General features: G+C 53.3%; 2 gene segments (V, D, J or C); one reads left to right on the top strand and one right to left on the bottom strand.

Annotated features, from left to right (window-relative positions):
• Window positions 1-1,114: 1,114 nt before the first annotated feature.
• LOC102458549 (immunoglobulin heavy constant mu-like) lies at window positions 1,115-6,728 on the bottom strand. The segment is given in 5 exon segments: window positions 1,115-1,668; window positions 2,112-2,441; window positions 4,431-4,745; window positions 5,403-5,723; window positions 6,250-6,728. Coding segments are annotated over 5 exon segments (1,677 nt in total).
• A 9,524-nt stretch (window positions 6,729-16,252) lies between these two features.
• On the top strand, window positions 16,253-19,885 carry LOC102458786 (Ig gamma-2C chain C region-like). The segment is given in 4 exon segments: window positions 16,253-17,778; window positions 18,172-18,489; window positions 18,626-18,952; window positions 19,281-19,885. Coding segments are annotated over 4 exon segments (1,362 nt in total).
• Window positions 19,886-20,194: the final 309 nt, after the last annotated feature.

Genomic DNA, 20,194 nt, shown 5'->3' with positions numbered 1-20,194 from the left:
AGACCCCTTCCAGCCATCATGGCCCCATACTGGCAGGATGCAGGAAACAGAAGTGATGGCACCTGACTCATTTTTCACTTGTGGTGACTCTGCAGTTAACTGTACGCACAAATCTACACGCCACATTACTAATTCCTTGAACCACCTCTATTGTAGGGTCAAGGGGTGAGAGTAAAGACCTCTCCCAATTCATTGCACATGAGGTACCACTTATTAGGAGCCGCTTTTCCTCTCCACCAGTCTGGGCTCCATTGCTCAGAGCTGGAAGGATTCACAGACCGGATTTCACTGAGCCTGCCCCCGTGTCTTCTTAGGCGCAAGAAGAATGACTGTGAAAGAGCATGAAGATCCCACAACACTGACCAGAGACCTGCTGCTTACACCTGACCGGCTGGAATCAGATCCCCAGCCAGGGTATGTCTACACTACCCCGCTAGTTCGAACTAGGAGGGTAATGTAGGCATACCGCACTTGCAAATGAAGCCCGGGATTTGAATTTCCCGGGCTTCATTTGCATAAGCGGGGAGCCGCCATTTTTAAAACCCCGCTGGTTCGAACCCCGTGCAGCACGGCTACACGGGGCACGAAGTAGGTAGTTCGAACTAGGAACAACTATTTCACTAGGAGGGTGGTGAAGCACTGGAAAGAATTACCTAGGGAAGTAGTGGAGTCTCCATCCCTAGAGGTGTTTAAGTCTCGGCTTGACAAAGCCCTGGCCGGGTTGATTTAGTTGGGATTGGTCCTGCCTAGAGCAGGGGGCTGGACTTGATGACCTTCTGAGGTATCTTCCAGCTCTATGGTTCTATGATTCTATGATTCTCAGGAAGCCTGGTAGGATGTGTCCCAGGGACAGGAAGTGAGTGGTATCTCCCACCCTTGTGAAGTCAGTGTGCTGTGGTTGGATTCCCCGCTGACCCAATGCCAGACCACTCCACCCCTCAAGCATCCTGGGTCAGAAACCAGGGGAGTCAGGTGGACCAAGGAGAGAAATCATGTATAAGGAATGGAGAATGGCTAGAAAGAAGAGAGGGTTGATGGTTTGGATATGACATATTGGTGGGGTGGGAAGGATGGGCGGATAAAGCAGGAAAGACCAAGACAATTGCTGCTGGGTGACACCACATCATCAAAAAAATCAAGGGTGTTACACTTTTATTCAGCCATATTCCACACACAGCCATTCTTCGTATGCCCTGTTTTACCCATATTGTGTGAGGAATGCAAGACCCCAGGAGGCCACCGGAGCCATCTTCGATACACCGTGCTCTGCTCCTCAGTGGAAAGAGACATCAGTGTCGGACAACACCACAGAGACATTGACAGTGGTGGGTTTACCGGAGGTTTTGTCCACGTTCCGTTGGTTGAAGATCTTGGGCAGGCCTTCATGCACCACCATGCAAAAATAGGTGTCCCCCTTCTGCCATTCAGAGGCCTGGATTCTGAGCTTGCTGTAGATGAAGTAGCTCTCCTCCTCCCCAGCCTCCCGCATGGGGCCGATGTTGGTGTAGGCTTCCTGTGGAATATTTCGGTCCTTCCGGGTCCATGTCACCAAGATGTTTCTGGGCCAGAAGCCAGAGACCAGGCAGGTGATGGTGGCCCATTTCTGGAGAGCCAGCTCCTCCGCATGAGGAGGGAAGATATAGATAGAAGGGGCCCGGAGAGAGACCTCTGCCACAAGGAAACACCAGTTAGTGGTGGGAAAGGGACCCAGGAACTGCCTGCCTCTACCCCATGCGCCCCACCCCTGCTCTGAAGAGCCATGGATATAGTGAAGCAGCTCTGGCCCTACTAAGCCTTGAGGCCTAAATCAATTGCATGAAAAGAGGCTAGAATCAGGGGTCCTGACTCCAAGCCTTGCTGATCGAACCCGCTACATCCCACTCCCCTTGCAAAGTCGGAAAAAGGACCCTGGTGTGCTGACTTTCTCTGCCCTGCAACCATTTCATCCCACCCATACATTTCTAACCCCCCATCTCACCAACCTATAGCTGGATCAGGGCTAGCGCCCCCGAGGCTCACAAGGTCCCATGGAGAATTCACCACACTCTGAGTCAGGCCAGTTCCCGCTGCCTGGGTACCAGATTACACCTGGTGCCCCCTCTAGGGCTTACCGCGATTTTTGTTGATAGTCTTGACCTCAGCTGATGGGATGTCTTGGTGCTTCACGGTGAAGGTGAACTCCTCCCCGGCCTGCCACTCCTCCACAGACACCCGCAAGGTGCTGGTTGCACTGTAGGTGCCATTTGGATGTGGCACCGGCTCCGTGGACTCCAAAGTCAATGTATCTCCATTTCTCCTGCTGCAGGAGATATTCGGCCTGCTGGGGGTCTCCAAGTCACTCACCAGACAAGTGATGGTGGCGTTCTGTGCTATGTAGAGATCCTCCAGGGATGGCGGAACAAGGAAGACCTTCGGAAGGGGTCGATGACAGTCACTGCCACCTGCTTAGGGGCGGGAGGCAGCATTGAGGACTGAGTGGAATGAATACTCACCAAGCACCGGTGGAAATTGGGGGCCTTTCTCTCAGGGCTTCAAATCCCGGGTGATGTTTGGGGAAGGGTCTGAGGTGACCGGGGTGGGAGTTAGAGTTTGGAGCTCCCAGGAGGAAAGGAATCTTCTTCTCCTGGGGCATCAGAAAATCTGACTGAGGATGTCCTACCCTCCTAAAGGCTGGGATTCCTGGGCCCTATAGTGGTTCCTTAGCTCTTTGCCAACTCCTGAGCCAATTGGAACAGCTCCAAGTCTATTGGCAGAATGCCTCCTTGTGGACAACACAGCAGTGGACAGAGATTCCCTGTTTGCTCTGTTCAGGGGCCCTTCAGAGTGAAATTAATGAGATTGACGGACATCCCCAACTCAGTATGTGGCTCCTCATTTCTCAGCGAGGGCAGGTGGGACTCAGAGAGCAAATGCCCACTCCCAGGACCTCGGCCATCCTCTTAACACTAGACCCCAAGCTACACCCAAAGCTCTGGAGGGAACTGATCCCCCTAAGTATCTACTCCCTGCACAGGCAAAAGGGCCACTTACATTTCCCGCCCCCCCTTGACCACCAATGGCCCTTAGGACAGGGCCCCCCCAACTCTCACTATAAGCCAGTGGAGGATGGGAAAGCCTGAATCCTTTCTGAAACCCAAGCAGTGTAGCCCAAAGAGTCATCCACAGAATCGGGACCCTGGCCTCCAGGGACAATCTCCTCTAATGTATGTTGCATGAAGCACACGCTTGATGTCACTCATTCAGATCATTAGCAATGTGGCTGGTGGTGGAGATGAGATTCCAGATTCATGTGGACCCCCAGCTCCCAAGATGGGGCAAAAGATGGATTTGAGGGGTTTCTCTCCTTAGCTTCCCTGCATCCGTCAGCTTCTCAATCCCATCGGGACTCAACCCCTCACCAGATCAGCTTCTTCTTTAGAATAGATTGTAACTCGCCACCTCTAGCAGCTACAGATCCATGAAGGTACCAGACTCAAAAGGGGAGAATGAGACAGATCAGGAAGCCAAAAGTGTGAATGTCCCTCTATAGGAATATTTGTCTCATTGTGAAGCAACCCATTCTCAGAAAGGACATGACTCAGAGGGAAAGCAACATTTCAGTCAACCCACACCCAGCCATGGCATTCCTCCAAGAGCAAGAGCATCCACCCAAGGTCATGGCCAAATCACAGCCCAGTGAGATGGCATGCTGCTCCCTCCCCAAAATTCCCTCTGGCATAGAGGACAGGTTTCCTGCACTTCCTTTAGTGGTGATGGGTGCTGAAGGCTGTGGTAAGATCTCCTCAAGGGGTAAGTTGAGATGACCATTGCTTTGGACATTTCAGACTGGATAATGCCCATAGGAGCAATAATCCCTCATATCTCAGGTTTCAATGAATCTTGCACTCCTTGGCTGTGTCTACACTGGCATGAATTTCCAGAAATGCTTAAAACAGAATAGTTTTCGTTATAAGTATTTCCGGAAAAGGAGCGTCTACATTGGCAGGCTGCTTTTCCGGAAAAGCTCTTTTTACGGAAAAGCGTCCGTGGCCAATGTAGATGTGCTTTTCCGGAAAAGAGCCCCGAGTGCCATTTTCGCGATTGGGGCTTTTTTCCGGAAAAGACTACTGGGCTGTCTACACTGGCCCTTTTCCGGAATAGTGGCTGATTTTGTACAGTAGAGCATCGTTGCTTTTCCGGAAATTCAAGAGCCAGTGTAGACAGCTCGCAGCTTATTCCGGATAAGCGGCTGATTTTCCGGAATAAGTGGCCCAGTGTAGACACAGCCCTTGGTTTTACCAAAGATGGCTTCATAATGGAGACAGAAATCCATCAGTGAGGCCTTTCCCACCCAAAACAGGGCACTCATGGACTCAAGCTCTTGTTCATGCCATTGACTGGATGAGTCAAGAAAGCATGCAGACATCCCCAAATTAACAGAATCCACTTACTGAAGGACACCTTTTCCTCCACTCTCTTGGGCTCCTCCAAGGCCGGGTGATGCACCACGCAGGTGCAGATTTCTGCTCCTTCGCTTCGATTGACCTTCAGGATGCTGTAGGCCGAGAAGGTGCCACTTCCTGCCGTGGGGCCACTGTTGTAACTGGCCGTGAGTTCCGTGGAGTTATCCTTCAACCAGGAGATGCTGATGTCTTCGGGGTAAAAGCCGCTAGCTTCACAGACGAGAGTCAAGGACTCTTTGGTCCCCAAGAGATTTTCATGGTAGGCTTTTGAGATGGTGATGGAAGGCTCCTTCTTAGCCATGTCTACATGAAAAGGAAGAGGGAAAAGACAAGAGTAAGACTCAGTCGGACATACAAGAATCGTAGAACCATAGAATTATAGGACTGCGAGAGACCTCAGGAGATCATCAAGTCCAGGCCCCTCCCCAAGGCAGGACCAATACCAAGTAAATCAACTCAGCCAGGATTTTGTCAAACTGAGACTTAAAAACCTCTAGGGATGGAGATTCCACCACCTCCCTAGGGAACCCATTCCAGTGCATCACCACCCTTCTAGGGAAACAGTTTTTCCTAATATCCAACCTAGACCTCCCCCATTGTAACTTAAGCACTCAGCTGAAGCCACTATCACTCTGTAAAGTGACCAGGGAATGAAAAAATTCAGGGAGGGAGTGAAGCTAGATCACACCAACCCAAGCACTAAGCATCGTTTTCTGGGAAACTTGAAGGACACGGATCTTCATCCAAAAATTCAACTAAACGTGTATGTCTTCCCCTTTTTCGGCATTCTGATGTTATTTCTCTCGTCCTCCTTCAAAATTGTCACGGATACCATCTCAATCTCGTTACCGAGGATCAATACGCTCCTCACCCTCAAGTGGGTTTTACCATTACGCAGATAGCCACCAATTGACAAAGACTAGAGTTTGCCTTTCCCTTTGCCATGCAAAGGCTGCTCACCTTTATTGACCATGGTTATCTCTTGGGTGAGTTCTCCAGAACAGAGCGTTCTCACTTTGCAGGTAAATCTGGTGCCTTGTCCCCACTGTGAGAGCGACACTGGGTGGGAGCTGACCAGGCTGATCGTCCCATTGTTGTTCTTTTTTGGGGATTCTGTTTTCCCTGCAGAGCTGACTTTCCCCTCCACTTGCCAGGTGATTGTGGTGGCTTCTAAGTCATAACCCAAAACCAGACAGGTCACATGACCCAAATTCTTGATCACGTCTTCGTAGGAGGGTTTGGTCAAGTAAAGGGTTGGCTCAAGTGAGCTTTTGGGGCAGGCTGAGAAATGCAAAGAGATCACTATCAATAACATTGTTTAGAAACATTTAAGGATGCACCAAGACTCATCCCAGCTACCCACACCCTTAAAGGCATGGAAATCCCAGGAGAAGGGGCTCTTGGGTTCCTTTTATCCGGTGCTCATCCCCTAAAGCACTGCGGAGAATGCACTTGTTCTAGCTACCGCCATGAGGTAACAACAAGAAACATCAACCCTAGATGGGAATTCTAGACAATGAGAATTGCAAGAGATCTCAGGAGGTCTTCTCCAACCTCCAACTGTGAACTAGAATAAGATTCATCCAGCAGATCTCAAATTATCCATCTCTCTGCCCCCTCCACAACATGTACAGCATCCATCCAATCGTGCTCTTTCCGTCCGTCTATGGTACGGACCTCTTTATCATGTCTCCACCTCAGCCATCACCCTGGGGTCTAGGTGCTGCCCAACCTACCCTTAGGCAGGACAGGTTTCTCAGTAACTCTCCATACCCCATCCCCACACCTCACTCCCATAGCCCCTCACCCAAGCACTTGCTGGTGTTGTACACGGAAGGCTCCGTTTCCCCAGCTGGATGAGTCACTTGACAGGTGAAGATGTCCCCATTTTCCCAGCTCTGCTTGCTGATGTTCAGCCGGCTCTGGCTCATGTAGGAGCCGTCTGCACGCAACGAAGAGGAGAAGACGGTGGTGGGGAGACTCGTCTCCTTATTGTTCACCAGCCATTTCACGTTGGCTTTGTCGGGTCAGAATCTCAGAAGAAGGCAAACCAGCTCCAGCGAATTATCCATGGAGCCGTCCTCACAGGAGGGGACCAAGAGATGAACCTGGGGCGGGATCATTGGACCACATGCTTAGAGTAGAGAGAAGGAACAAGATGGTTCAGGGTCACTCTCTGTGGATCACCAGTCCCCTTCCAGAGAGAGTGATGACACTGCGGTCAACCCACCTCCAGCAAAACCCTCCCCTCTTCGGGGCATGTTTACATTCTACACTTGAGGGCTCAGATTTTTCACAGACATATAAGTTGTTAAAGCAAATGGGAACAGGGCCCTTCATTATTTTATGTAAATCCTAAATGCCTCCCTGGGTTGTTTCTCCCTGGGCTGCCTTAAGTGTGTTCTCCCTGGTAAACAACTGGGACAAAGCTGGAATTTGAGCCATGTTTGTTTGAACTTCTTTTTCTCAAGAAGTGCCCCCTGTGTAAGAGGGACTGTGGTGCAGCATACCATGACATGGCAGCAGGTGAAATCCTGGGAAAGGGCTAATTTTGTCTGACTATGGATGAAACGTCACTATCTTCAGTGGAAATGAGCTGATTTACAGCAGCCGAAATTCTGACCCCTGAATGCCTAGATTTGCTACTCTGGGGCCTGGATGGCTGGTATTATGGGCTGGATAGTTCCATGGGATCAGCAGGGGAAGGGAAGGCTTCTGGCTCTTTGTTGAGGAAAACACCTGAGGGAAACATCTCTGTATGAGGACCAGGCAGTAGGCCTGGCATACATCCAGGAAAGCTGAGTTAGTGGGGTCGCTCATAAGGCAGCTGCTCTGAATTACCCTGAATTTGCTTTGGATCCTTTTGTACGAACAAAGCTGGGCTTTGTACTTCATTGGCTGATGTATCTACACAAGGGCGACGTCTACACTGGCATGATTTTCCGAAAATGCTTTTAACGGAAAACTTTTCTGTTAAAAGCATTTTCGGAAAAGCGTGTCTAGATTGGCAGGATGCTTTTCTTTTTTGCAATCGGGGCTTTTTTGCAGAAAACACTGTGCTGTCTACACTGGCCCTTTTGCGCAAAAGTCTTTCGGAAAAAGACTTTTGCCCAAACGGGAGCAGCATAGTATTTCCAGAAAAGCACTGACAATCTTACATGAGATCGTCAGTGCTTTTCCGGAAATTCAAGCGGCCAGTGTAGACAGCTGGCAAGTTTTTCCGGAAAAGCGGCTGATTTTCTGGAAAAACTTGCCAGTCTAGACACAGCCAAGCAGTTAGGGTTAGGATTAGGGTTAGGGTTAGGGTTAAGGAGTAAGGCTATGAAGTAACATTTTCCCCGATACAGAAGGGACAGCATGAGAATTTTGGGCCATGTCAGCCCAGCACTGTGCTGGACCTATCCCACCATAGGGATGTGGACACCATATTCCAACGAAATCGCGGATCTAAATCCGTGAAGCAGGACTGGAAAATCACCCCCTAAGTGGAAGACAGGGCTCTGCCCATGTGCGCATTTCACCTTAAGCTTTCCCACTTCATTTGATCTATCGGGAGGGATGGAAGCAGGGGGCACGGAGGGCGTGCCCTGTGTTTCAACACTTGGTCAACACTTGCCCAGTATTCCAGTGTGAAATCCAGTCCTCCTCCCCCAAAGGTCCCAACAGGGATGTGGATCCAATTTAATTGGTGACAGGTCCACATGGAGCTTTGAAAGTCTAGGCCTGGCTGTCCCTTCTGCCCCCCATCGCTTGTCTTACATTCCTCCAGGAACTTCTTGGACACTGTTTTCCCTGTCCCGTCATGTGTCACACTGCACTGGTAGGTATCGCTCTTCCAGTCACTGGCAAGGATGGTGAGCATGCTGGTCTGGGTATAAAGCCCGTTCCTGGCCATCATCTCTGGGAAATTTTTGCCCTTCTGAGTCACTCCGGCAGAATTCCATTGGATTTTCACTGATGATGGTGAAAAGCCAGTCACGAGACAAACGACTTGTCTATCCCGGCAAGTGCGGCTTGTGCTGGTGCAGCAGGAAGCCAAGGGGAAGACAGATGGGGCTGTGTTCCCTGATGGTAGAAAAAAATAGCGTATAAGATAACTCTTCAAATGTACATCTATTGATATATCGATCGATTTATCTATCTCACTAGGAGGGTAGGAACGCACTGGGGTGGGTTCCCTAGGTAGGGGGTGGAAACACCATCCCTAGAGGTATTTAAGTCCCAGTTTGACCAAGCCCTGGCTGGGATGGTTGAGTTGGGGTTGGTCCTGCTTTGGGCAGTGGGTTGGTCTCGATGATTCCCGAGGTCTCTTTCAAACCTGTGATTCCCACCTCCCCACTCCTGGAATCTCGAATATCTCTGAGCTCTGCAGCTTTCATGCCCATCTCCCTGCGGGGAAACAACCAACAAATAAATAAACAAACTGTGGCTAAAAAGGGGAAGTTGGCACCAGTGAAACTCGCATCTGTTATTTTGGACCCCAGGTTCCCACCTCGGCCCTCGCCCAGCTGTGGGAATTTTACGCTTTCTAACCAGCTCTCGCGCTGAGAGCCCCCGTTGGGGGTGGTCCAATGTTCTCAGATGACAATTGTCTTGACTCATTTGTGGGGACGAGAGGGACTGTCTCACAGGCACAGATTCCTCATACAAATGACACGACAGACACTGAGCAACGCTGGGCTTCCGGATAGAACCCCCGGCCCAGGGTGCCTGGCCATGACCCACCATGCCTGGAAATTTGGTCAGTGAATGTATGGCTTGTCATTTGAGTGTGGGGGGCTTTCTCCTACCATGTGAGCGCACTTAGGGAAGCCGTGAGCGCTTGAGAGAACAGGTAAGACTCCTGGGTTCTCTCCCCTTCCTGGGAGGGGAGTGGGGGTCTAGTGGCCGAGGAAGAGGTGGGGCTGGGATCCAGGCAGGCTGAGCTCTCCCCTGATTTCTGAAGAGCAGTGGAGCTTTTCCCTCTGTGCAGACAGAGTAGTGGGGGTGGGTGCAGCGCATGGCTCCCCATGCACAGCCTGACAGGGGTAACTCAAGGCAGGCTGTCCTCCCCCCAGGCATCCCTTACACCCCACCCAGCAGCTGGGAACCTAGGAGTGAAGGGGATCCAGGGCCCAAGAACTCAGGAATGGGGACACCAGCACAAATCTGGGGGGAGACCAGAACTGAGCTAGCAGGGGATGCAGAATGGGGCTGAGGGGCACTGGCAGAGCTGTGGGAAACCCAGGGCAGAGCTGTGGGTCTGCAGATGAGGAGTGAAGGGCAGGTGACCACGGCTGGTCATTTGGCCTGTGAACTCTTGACTTCTCACGTGAGTGCGGGGGGCTTTCTCCTACTGCAGAGAGACCCATTAGGGAAGCTGTGTGCGCTTGAGAGAGGGGCCAGGACTCCTGGGCTCGCTTTCCAGCTCTGGGAGGGGAGTGGGGGCTAGTGGTTGAGCAGAGGGCTGGGAGCCAGGCAGGCTGAGGTCTCCTCTAATCTCTGAAGAGAGGTTGGGGCATGTCCCCGTGTGCAGAGGCCGTAGTGGGGCAGGATGCAGCACATGGCCCTCCATGCACGGCCTATGTGTGCTGGGGTAACTCAGGGCAGGCTGTGCTCCCAAGGTAGAGATGAGGGGACAGAGCTGCATCCCTCACACCCCACCCAGCAGCTGGGAAACCAGGGATGAAAGGATTCCTGGGTCCCAAGAGCTCAGACACGGGGGCAAAAGCAGAGTCTGGGGGGAGCCCAGAACTGAGCTAGCAGGGGACGTGGATTGGGCATGGGGGCATTGGCAGGGCTTCAGGGAGCACAAGGCAGGTCTGGGGGACGGGAGTGAGGGGCAGAAAGGGAACTGGAGAAATGCAGCTGAGCTAGCAGGGACTGCGGGTCATCATCCTAGGGCTGTAGCCCAAGAGTCAGGGGCACCGTCATTGAAGGGGGGGCTCAGGGCTGGGTTGGTAGGGCCTGCGGGCTGGGAGTGACGGGCACTAACAGGGCAGGGTGAGTGAGGGGTTGGGAGTGAGGGGCACTAGCAAGACTGGGGGAAGCAGGGCTGGTCTAGCAGGAACTGTGGGTCGGGAGTGAGAGGCACCGGCAGTCCTGGGGTTGTAGGGCTAGGCTGGCCGGGGCTATGGATCGGGAGCGAAGGGCACAGGCTGGGCTGGGGGGTCAGGACTGGGCTAGCAGGGGCTGCAGGTCAGAACACAGCTGTGCTGGCAGGGACTATGGGTCTTGACCCCGGGGCTGAGCAATTAGCAGGGGCTGTGGATCAGCCATGGGGGCAGAACTGGGTTTGCAGGGGCTGCGGGTCGGGCTTGAGGGGCACAGGCAGGGGTGAGTGGGGCCCAGGGCTGGGCTGGCAGGGGCTGTGGGTTGGGAGTGATGGGCACTAGCAGGGCTGGGGGGAGCAGGACAGGGCTAGAAGGGGGTACAGGTCAGGAGTGAGAGGCACTGGCAGCACTGGGATTGGACGATGAGGCCTGCTGGGGCTATGGGTCAGGAGCGAAGGGCACAGGCTGCTCTTGGGGGGACAGTTCTGGGCTAGCTGGGGCTGCAGGTTGAGACTGAGGGGCAGTAGCAGGGCTGGGGGAGCCCAGGGCTGGGTAGCTGGGGCTGTGGGTCAGGACTGAGGGGCAGTAGCAGGGCTGGGGGAGCCCAGGGCTGGGTAGCTGGGGCTGTGGGTCGGGACTGAGGGGCAGTAGCAGGGCTGGGAGAGCCCAGGGCTGGGCTAGCTGGGGCTGTGGGTCGGGACTGATGGGCACAGGCAGGGCTGGGGGGAGCAGGGCGGGGCTAGAAGGGGGTACAGATCAGTAGTGATGGGCACTGGCAGGGCAGGAAAAGCCCAGGGCTGGGCCAGCAGGAACTGTGCCTCAGGAGTGAGGGGCACCGGCAGCACTGGGGTTGGATGGTGAGGTCTGCTGGGGCTATGGGTCAGGAGCAAAGGGCACAGGCTGCTCTGGGGCTGCAGGTTGAGACTTAGGGGGCAGCAGCAGGATTAGGGGAGCCCAGGGCTGGGTAGCTGGGGCTGTGGGTTGGGACTGAGGGGCAGTAGCAGGGCTGGGGGAGCCCAGGGCTGGGTAGCTGGGGCTGTGGGTCAGGACTGAAGGGCAGTAGCAGGGCTGGGGGAGCCCAGGGCTGGGTAGCTGGGGCTGTGGGTCAGGACTGAGGGGCAGTAGCAGGGCTGGGGGAGCCCAGGGCAGGGCTAGCTGGGGCTGCGGGTCAGGACTGAGGGGTAGTAGCAGGGCTGGGGGAGCCCAGGGCTGGGCTATCTGGGGCTGTGGGTCAGGACTGAGGGGCAGTAGCAGGGCTGGGGGAGCCCAGGGCTGGGTAGCTGGGGCTGTGGGTCAGGACTGAGGGGCAGTAGCAGGGCTGTGGGAGCCCAGGGCTGGGCTATCTGGGGCTGCGGGTCAGGACTGAGGGGCAGTAGCAGGATTGGGGGAGCCCAGGGCTGGGTAGCTGGGGCTGTGGGTCAGGTGTTAGGGGCACCAGCAGAGCGGGGAAGCAGCGAGCTCTGGGCTGGGAGTGAGGGGCACTGGCAGGGCAGTGCGCAAGCTCTGGGCTCACAGGGGTGCAGGTGAGGAGTGAGCAACATCGGCAGGGCTGAGGGGGCCCAGATCTGAGCTAGCAGAGACTCTGGGTTGGGAGTGATGGGCACTAGCAGGGCTGGGCGGGACAGAACTCAGTGGGTCGGGAGTGAGGAGAACTGGCAGGACGCAGGGTGTAGGGCTGGGGATGCAGGAACTGTGGGGCGGGAGTGAGAGACACTGGCGGTGTTGGTGCACAGGGCTGGGCTAGCAGGGGATACAGATTGGGAGTGAGGGGCACCAGCAGGGTTGGGGTTGTAGGGCTAGGCTGGCTGGGGCTATGGGTCAGGAGCGAGGGGCACAGGCTGGGCTGGGGGCCTAGGGCTGGGCTGGCAGGGGCAGGAGATTGGGTTTGAGCAGCGGGGACAGGGCTTGGGGACACGGCCTGGGAGCCCAAGGGGGGCAACTCAGGGCAGGCTGTGTCCCAACGTCAGAGCAGGGGAAGAGCAGAGCTGCATCCCTCACACCCCACCCAGCCGCTGGGGAGCCAGGGGTGAAAGAGCTCCCAGGCCCTAAGAGCGCAGGTGTGGGTGCAGCAGCAGAGTCTGGGGGGAGCCCAGAACTGAGCGAGCAGGGGACGTGGAATGGGAGTGCGGGGCACTGGCCGGGCTGCAGGGAGCACAGGGCAGGGCTGGAGGATGGGAGTGAGGGGCAGAAAGGGAACTGGAGCAACGTAGCTGAGCTAGCAGGGGCTGTGGGTCATTATCCCAGGGCTCAGCAATTAGCAGGGGCATGGGCATATCTGGGCTGGCAGAGGCTGCAAGTCGGGTTTGAGGGGCGCTGCAGGGCTGAGTGGGGCCCAGAGCTGGGCTAGCAGGGGCTGTGGGTCAGGAGTGAGGGGCACCAGCAGGGTTGAGGAAACCTAGGGATGGGTGCGATGAGAATGGTTGTCATCGACAGTTCCGGGGGGCAGAGCTGGGTCTGGCACTGGGCTGCGGGTAGGGACTCATGGGCACAGGCAGATCTGGGGGGCATGGCTGGATATGTAGGGGGCTGCAGGTAGAGAATCCAGTGTAGAGGCATAGCTGGGGGGCAGGGCTGGGCTTGCAGGGGCTGTGGGTCAGGAGTGAGGGGCACCAGCAGTTTTGGGGGAGCCCAGGGCTGGGCTAGCAGGGGCTGTGAGGTGGGTACAATGGGAATTGACAGAACTAGCAGACAGGGCTGGTCTGGCAGGGGGCTCCATGTAGGGAATCAGGGGCACTGGAAGAGCTGTGGGGCAGGGCTGTGCATGTAGGGGCTACGGGTCCGAAGTGAGGGGCAGCGGCAGAGCTGGGAGGGACCCCAAGACTGAACTAGGAAGAAGCAGCAGCTGGGAATTGAAGGGAACAACCGGACCGTGTGGGATAGCAAGGGGGCTGTGGGTTTTATTTGGGGTAGGGGGCTGAAGCCAGGGCTAAGGGATATTGACAGAGGTGGGGCGTTCACGGCGGGGACAGCAGGGGCTTCTATTAGAACTAGCGTGGGAATAGATGAGTTTTTTCTTCGGGGATTTAATTGTCTCCTCTCTTTAGTGCAATTCAAAAAAATCTAAACTCAGGCATAAATTCCCCCTTTGGTGTGTCCCTCATCAGAGGGAACACCCTGCACTCATCAAGTGCAGGAGCGCATCCCTCTGTGCCGTACCTGCCTTCCTTCGCCAGCTCTGCTCTCGTGATCCATGCAAAGAGCCAAGCGTGAGAAGTTCCCGGTGGAGCCAAATGTCTTGACCAGGTGTAGATGAACACTGCAGGGAACCCCAGTTCTGGGAACGGATCAAAGTTCAGGTTGCTGATTTTGCCTTTGAGTGGAGCTGGATCCTTGTTTGAGGTGTCCTCTCTGGGGATGTTTGAGTCTTCCTCTCCAGAAGAGACCGGCTCCGACATCTCCAGCCAATGCCCACTCCAAGTTGCCTCCAGTATGGCCACTCAAAAATTGAGGGAGCTGCAGTTGTTGAGAGATTTCTCCCATAGACGTTAGGAAAGTGTCCAGCAAAAACTTGGCTAGTAACATTGTGAGCTAGGGGGTGTTATAGTCCAAAACTGAGACTGGGGGAAGGAAAGCTTTTCACCCAAATCCCAGAACTGGAACCCTAATTCAAACCTCAAACCCAACTGGTTATACCCCTCGATCCTTAACCATGACCCTAACCCTCGCTTCCATCCTCCAAAAGATGAACAAGCTACTTAACTCCAAGACTAAGAGAACCTAATTCGAACTACCTACTTCGTGCCACGTGTAGCTGCAGGCACAGAGTCTGCACTAACGGGAATTTAAAAATGGCGGCGCCCGGCAAGATGCAAATGAAGCCCGGGATATTTAAATCCCAGGCTTCATTTGCAACTTCAAATGCCTACATTAGCCACCCTAGTTCGAACTAGGGTGGCAGTGTAGACATACCCCCAGAGAACTGTCTGTCTGGGGTGGGGGTCGGGTCCCTTTAAGCACGGAGCTCAGTTAGCCTCAGGCAGCAGCCCCACACACTAAGTCCTATCCTGATGCCTTGCTGGCACTGGTCGTGGGTTCTAGTCCCGGGTCGGAAGGGATAAAGGGTGACATGATGCTAAGGTGGTGGGGCGGTTTCCCCCATAGCCTAGGGGACAGAGCACTTACCTGGGAAGGATGGGGTTGTTGGTTCAGGGCCTACTCAGTGTAGATGCTCTATTTTGAAATAGCAAAACACTATTTCAAAATAGTTTTTGTATATAGATGTGTTATTTTGATTTAATTCGAAATAGTGCTGTACTGTAGACATACCCTTGGGTTTTCTAGACCATTATGTTACTAGTTTTAAAGAACAATTTTACCCCCAACCATAACCCCTGCTCTCCCCCTAACTGCCTCACTGTCACTCTCTGTGAACCAGGGTTAATAGTAACTGGATGATATTAACATGAATTCTTACCCAATGAGCAAAATGCCGTGAGCTGACTTGGAAAGTCCCAGACTTTCCTGCAAAGGGCCCAGGGACTTCCCAGGATACTAATCAACTGAGTGAGCAAGAGAATCAATAATGGGCCACTAGGGGGCTGATGATCTTAGCAATGAACTTAGGAGCCTCACGAGTGCGTAATATTTACTATTCCTCCACAGCTAATGTTGCAGGTGTTACATGTGCACTGATTCAGACCGAGGCTTAACAAGCCAAAAGTTAGTGACACAGCGCCTCTTCAGAGCCCAGAAAAATCCTTGAATTTCATTTCCATGGTCAAAACGTTGGGCTGTTTCCTAGCTGCAGAAACTGGGATAGATGGAAGGGGTCTTTTATCCTGCTATCTCGGCATCTTATTGCATTTGGTTCCTCGGGAAAATGCCACCTCTGGTTATTGGGAACAGCTCTCCATTCTGTGAAATTAACCATTTCTTGGGCTCAGTGGGATGCCAGTACCGGGCTTTGTCCAATCTAGAGCCAGGAGTTTGGGATATAGAACTCCTGGGTTCTCTACCTCACTCTGCCATTGACTGTGTGTGATCAGTCTCTCAGTCTCTCTCTCTCTGCCTTACTTTCATGGTACACCCACATCTTGAATACTGCATACCTATGGGCTGCGACTAGACTGGCAGGTGTCTACACTGGCCACTTGAATTTGCGCAAGAACACTGATGATCTAATGTAAGATTGTCAGTGTTCTTGCACAAATACTATGCTGCTCCCGTTCGGGAAAAAGCCCTCTTGCGCAAATGTAGGGCCAGTGTAGACAGCGAAAATGGCGAAAATGGAGATCGGGGCTTTCTTGCGCAAAACCGTGTCTAGATTGGCACGGACACTTTTCCGCCAAAAGTGCTTTTGCGCAAAAGCGTCCGTGCCAATCTAGAAGCTCTTTTCCACAAATGCTTTTAACGGAAAAACTTTTCCGTTAAAAGCATTTGCGGAAAATCATGCCAGTCTAGATGTAGCCATGTGATCGCCTCATCACAAAAAGATATATTGGATTTGGAAAACGTTCAGAAAAGGTCAACAAAACTGATGAGGGGTTTGGAATGGGTCCCATATGAAGAGAGATAAAAAAGAGTAGGACTTTTCAGCTTAGAAAAGAGGACGTTAAGGGGGGGATAAGATGGGGGTCTATCAAATCAGGACCAGTGTGGACAAAACAAACAAGGAAAAGTTATTTACGTAATCCCACAATATAAGAACTAGAGGTCACCAAATGAAATGAATAGACATTAGGTTTTAAATAAACCAAAGAAAATTTTTCCTCGCTCAGTGCATAGTCAAGTTGTGGTACTCCTTGGCAGAGGATGTGGTGAAGGCCAGGACTTTCACAGAGTCCAAAAAAAAAGAGCGAGATAGATCCATGGAGTTTAGGTCCATCAAAGGTTATTAGCCAGGATGGGTAGGAATGGTGTCCCTAGCCTCTGTTCCTCTGGAGGTGAGTGATGGAGGAAGGATCACATGAGGATTCCCTGTTGTGTTTCCTCCCTCTGGGGCATCTGGCATTGGCCAATGTTGGCAGACAGGACAGTGGGTTAGATGGACGGCTGGTCTGACCCAGTCTGGCCATTCTCAATATTCTTGTTTCCCCTCTGATCCGATTTGTCCTGCAAGTTTTTTTGGGTCATCATGAGAACATGGGAAGGGCCAGAACAAAGTATGGGGGAGGATCCATTAGGGGATGAGGAGGGAGCACTAGATGCCTTCCCTATATCTCATGGCCTTGGTTTCTCTACTTTTACATCAGAACTTATAGCTCTGCCCGTATTCCCCTTCACCTCCTGCACCGGGGAAAACTCGGTGAATTTCACTTCTGCGGTCAAAATCTTGGATTGTTTCCTAGGTGCAGAAACTGGGATTGATCCCAGGGGACCTTTATCCTTCCACGTTGGCATCTAATTACATTTGGTTCCTCAGGAAAATGCCACCTCCAGTTAGGGACAACAACCCTCCATTCTGTGACATTAACCGTTCCTTGGGTTCCGTGGGATATCAGTACCGGGCATTATCCAGTCTAGAGGCAAGAGGTTTGGATACAGGACTCCTGGCTTCTTTCCCTGAATCTGCCTCTGACCTCCTGAGATCCGGTCCCTTCCTCTCCCCCTCTCTCTGCCTCGCTTTCCCGTCTGATCCTTCCTGAATTGCTCCTCTTGGGCCTGCAAGTTCTTTGGGGTCATCGTAAGAAGATCAGAGCAGCCAGCCTGTGTCAGATCAAAGGTCCCTCCAGCCCAGAGTCCTGTCTGCCCACAGTGGCCAATGCCAGGTGCCCCAGAGGGAGTGAACAGAAGAGGGTATCCTCATTTGATCCTTCTCCTATCATCCATTCCCAGCTTCTGGCAAAGAGAAGCTAGGGGACCCCGTCCCTGCCCACCTTGGCTAACAGAGAATAACACTTTCCAGCAATCAACAGCCTTGACATAAGCTGCCTGCTGTGCAGACAGGAGCAGAGATGAGGAAGAGATAGACCCAGTGCCATGTTATGGGACCAGTCCTGCACAGAACAGGACAAGGTCTCAGTCCAGGACTCATCTCATGGTGTTGCTCTCTCTGCCTTTTACAGCTGGACCCACATCACCATCTGTCTTCCCCCTCACCTCCTGTGTCGGAGAAGCCACCACCTCCCAGGTCACCTTTGGCTGCCTGGTCAAAGACTATACCCCTGAGTCGGTCACCGTGCAATGGTGCCCCAGTGTCAGCACCTCAGGCCTGAGAACCTACCCCTCCATGCTGCAAACTTCCAGCGGCCTCTACTCGCTCAGCAGCCAGGTCACCGTCCCAGCCAGCAGCTGGGAATCCAACACCTATCGCTGCACCGTCGGGCACCAGCCCACCAGCTTCAGCATCACCAAGGAAATCCCAAGTAGGGGCAGCGTGGCCGAAGGAGGGGAGCGGGAGGGGAACACGGATGCAGTGATGGCTGCACGGAGACAGGGTGGGAGCCTGCTAGTTGGGTGAACTGGTAGAGTGGCTGGTGTGGGTGGATGGAGGGAAAGAGAGATGCCATGGAAAGACAGGAATGTCCAGGGTTAGGTGGATGATTTTGGGTCTGGACAGGGAGCATGTGGGGCCATAACAGAGAGGCAGAGGGATGAGTAAAGAGAAATCCTGCAAAGAGAAGCCAGGGGAAAAGCAGTAGATGTCTCCAAAGAGGGCACCGTGCTGTCGGGAGCAGAATGACAGATGGGGAGGGCCATGCTGCCAGGAAAGGAGTGGGGGTTTGTACAGCCATTAAAACCTGCTACCCTTCTCCCAGAATCCTTCAAACCCCAGCCACCCATGGTTCAAGTCTACCACTCCTGCACCACCAAGCCAAGCACCATCCACCTGCTCTGCCTCATCTCTGGCTTCAACCCCCCACCCGTGACGGTGGAGTGGCTGGTGGACGGTGTGTCTGGGAAGCTTCAGGGCAGCACGGCCCCTGCCAAGATGGACGCTGGAGGCCAAACCTTCAGCACCCACAGCAACGTCAGCATCTCCCAGAAAGACTGGATGGAGGACAAGACGTACACATGCAGGGTGTCCCACCAGCGCACCAAGACCACGGTGGAGGATAACGCCCACAAGTGCAAAGGTGACACATAGCTGGGATGCCTGAGAAAGGTGGGAGGGTGACACTGGGATGGTTCAAAGATGGAGAGGGGAAACTGGGGTGGGTTTGGACAGGGGAGACCAGGCATAGCATTTGATGTGGGCTCTCCTGTTTCTAGACGTAACTCAATGTAGCAGACGCATCCTAGTCTTCATGGTGCCCCCAGAACCTTCTGAACTCTATGCGGGCGGCAGCCCCATGCTCATCTGCCTGGTCGTCAACCTACCTAACAGCACTAACCTGACAGTGGTCTGGTCCCAGGAGAAGTCAGGGCCTGTTAGCTCCGAACCACTCACCTTTTCTGAGCAGAGCAACCGCACCTTCACCGCCTCCAGTATCCTGCCCATCTCCGAGAGTGACTGGGAGAAAGGAGAAAATTACACCTGCAAAGTGGAGCACTCGGAGCTGCCCTCACCTATCATCAAATCCATCTCCAAGCAGCAAGGTAGGAGGAGGGAATGGTCCCTAAGGGAGAGACCCCTATTACAGCCCCCAGCAGGGAGGGATGGTCTGTCGAGGAAGTCCCAGCCCCTAACAACCTGGGATCCTGGCCCTGGGTCCCTCTCTATCCCCATGTGAGATGAAACCATCCTACCCCCCCATTCCACATCCCAGGACTACCCCAATCCCAGCTCTGCCCACCAACCTGAAGGAGAAAGGGCATGTTCCTACACCCCCCCAAAAACAAACACAAGCCTTGGCTATATTCTCATGTGGTCCCTGGCAAGTGATGTGCATGGCTCATCTGTGTCCTCCATTCCCACCCATCCAAGGCAAGAATTCCTCACCTTGTGTCTACCTCCTGCACCCACACACTGAGGAGCTGAGCAACAATGGAGACTCCGTCAGCCTCACCTGCATGGTGCGGGGCTTCTACCCTGAGCACATCTCAGTGAAGTGGATGGAGAACAAAATATCCAGCGACAGCGACAAATCGGTCACCACCTCTCCTATGAAGGAAGGAGACGGCGACTCAACCTACTTCCTCTATAGCAAGATGACAGTCAACAAGGCCAGCTGGAACAATGGGACCATCTACACCTGCATGGTCATCCACGAAGCCCTGAAACCAAATAAATTCATTCTATGCAACATCTGTAATGTCCCCGGTAAATGTCTCCCAGCCCCACTGTCCAGTAGAGCTTCCTGTGCTGCCAAGTGAATAAATTGGACTTGTGTGTGAGCTCACCTCCAGGTCTCCTTGTTGAGGTGTCCTTGGGTGACGTCTGTGGGTTGTTCAAGGGGGAGACATTCTCAGGTTGAAAGCGCCGAGATTTTAAAATATTGCAATGCTGGGGATGCTAACATACAGATCCTGTATGTGTGGGTACATATATAGCAGGGAAGGATGGGAAGCTACATGGGAAGATGCTGTGGAAAGAAGGATGGGTAGACACATGAGTAGATGGTGTGGAAAGAAGGATGGGTAGATGTATGAGTTGCTGATGTCAAAGAAGAATGGATTGATGTATGAGTAGATGACATGGAAGGAAGGATGGGTGGATACTTGAGTAGCTGACTTGAAAGGAAGGATGGGTTGACAAATAGGTCTGATGGAAGGAAGGACTGGTCGATACCATTGAAGGAATGGCATGGAAATAGGCATGGAAATAGGATCTATTAAAGGCATGGAAGGAAGGATGTATTGATACAAAAGTTGACGGCATGGAAGGAAGGTTGGCTATAT

Source organism: Pelodiscus sinensis, chromosome 30 (genome assembly GCF_052426305.1).
Source record: "Pelodiscus sinensis isolate ZL-2025 chromosome 30, ASM5242630v1, whole genome shotgun sequence".
NCBI lineage: Eukaryota > Metazoa > Chordata > Testudines > Trionychidae > Pelodiscus > Pelodiscus sinensis.
Note: the sequence above shows the minus strand (reverse complement) of the source record. Positions and strands in the feature narration are given on the sequence as shown.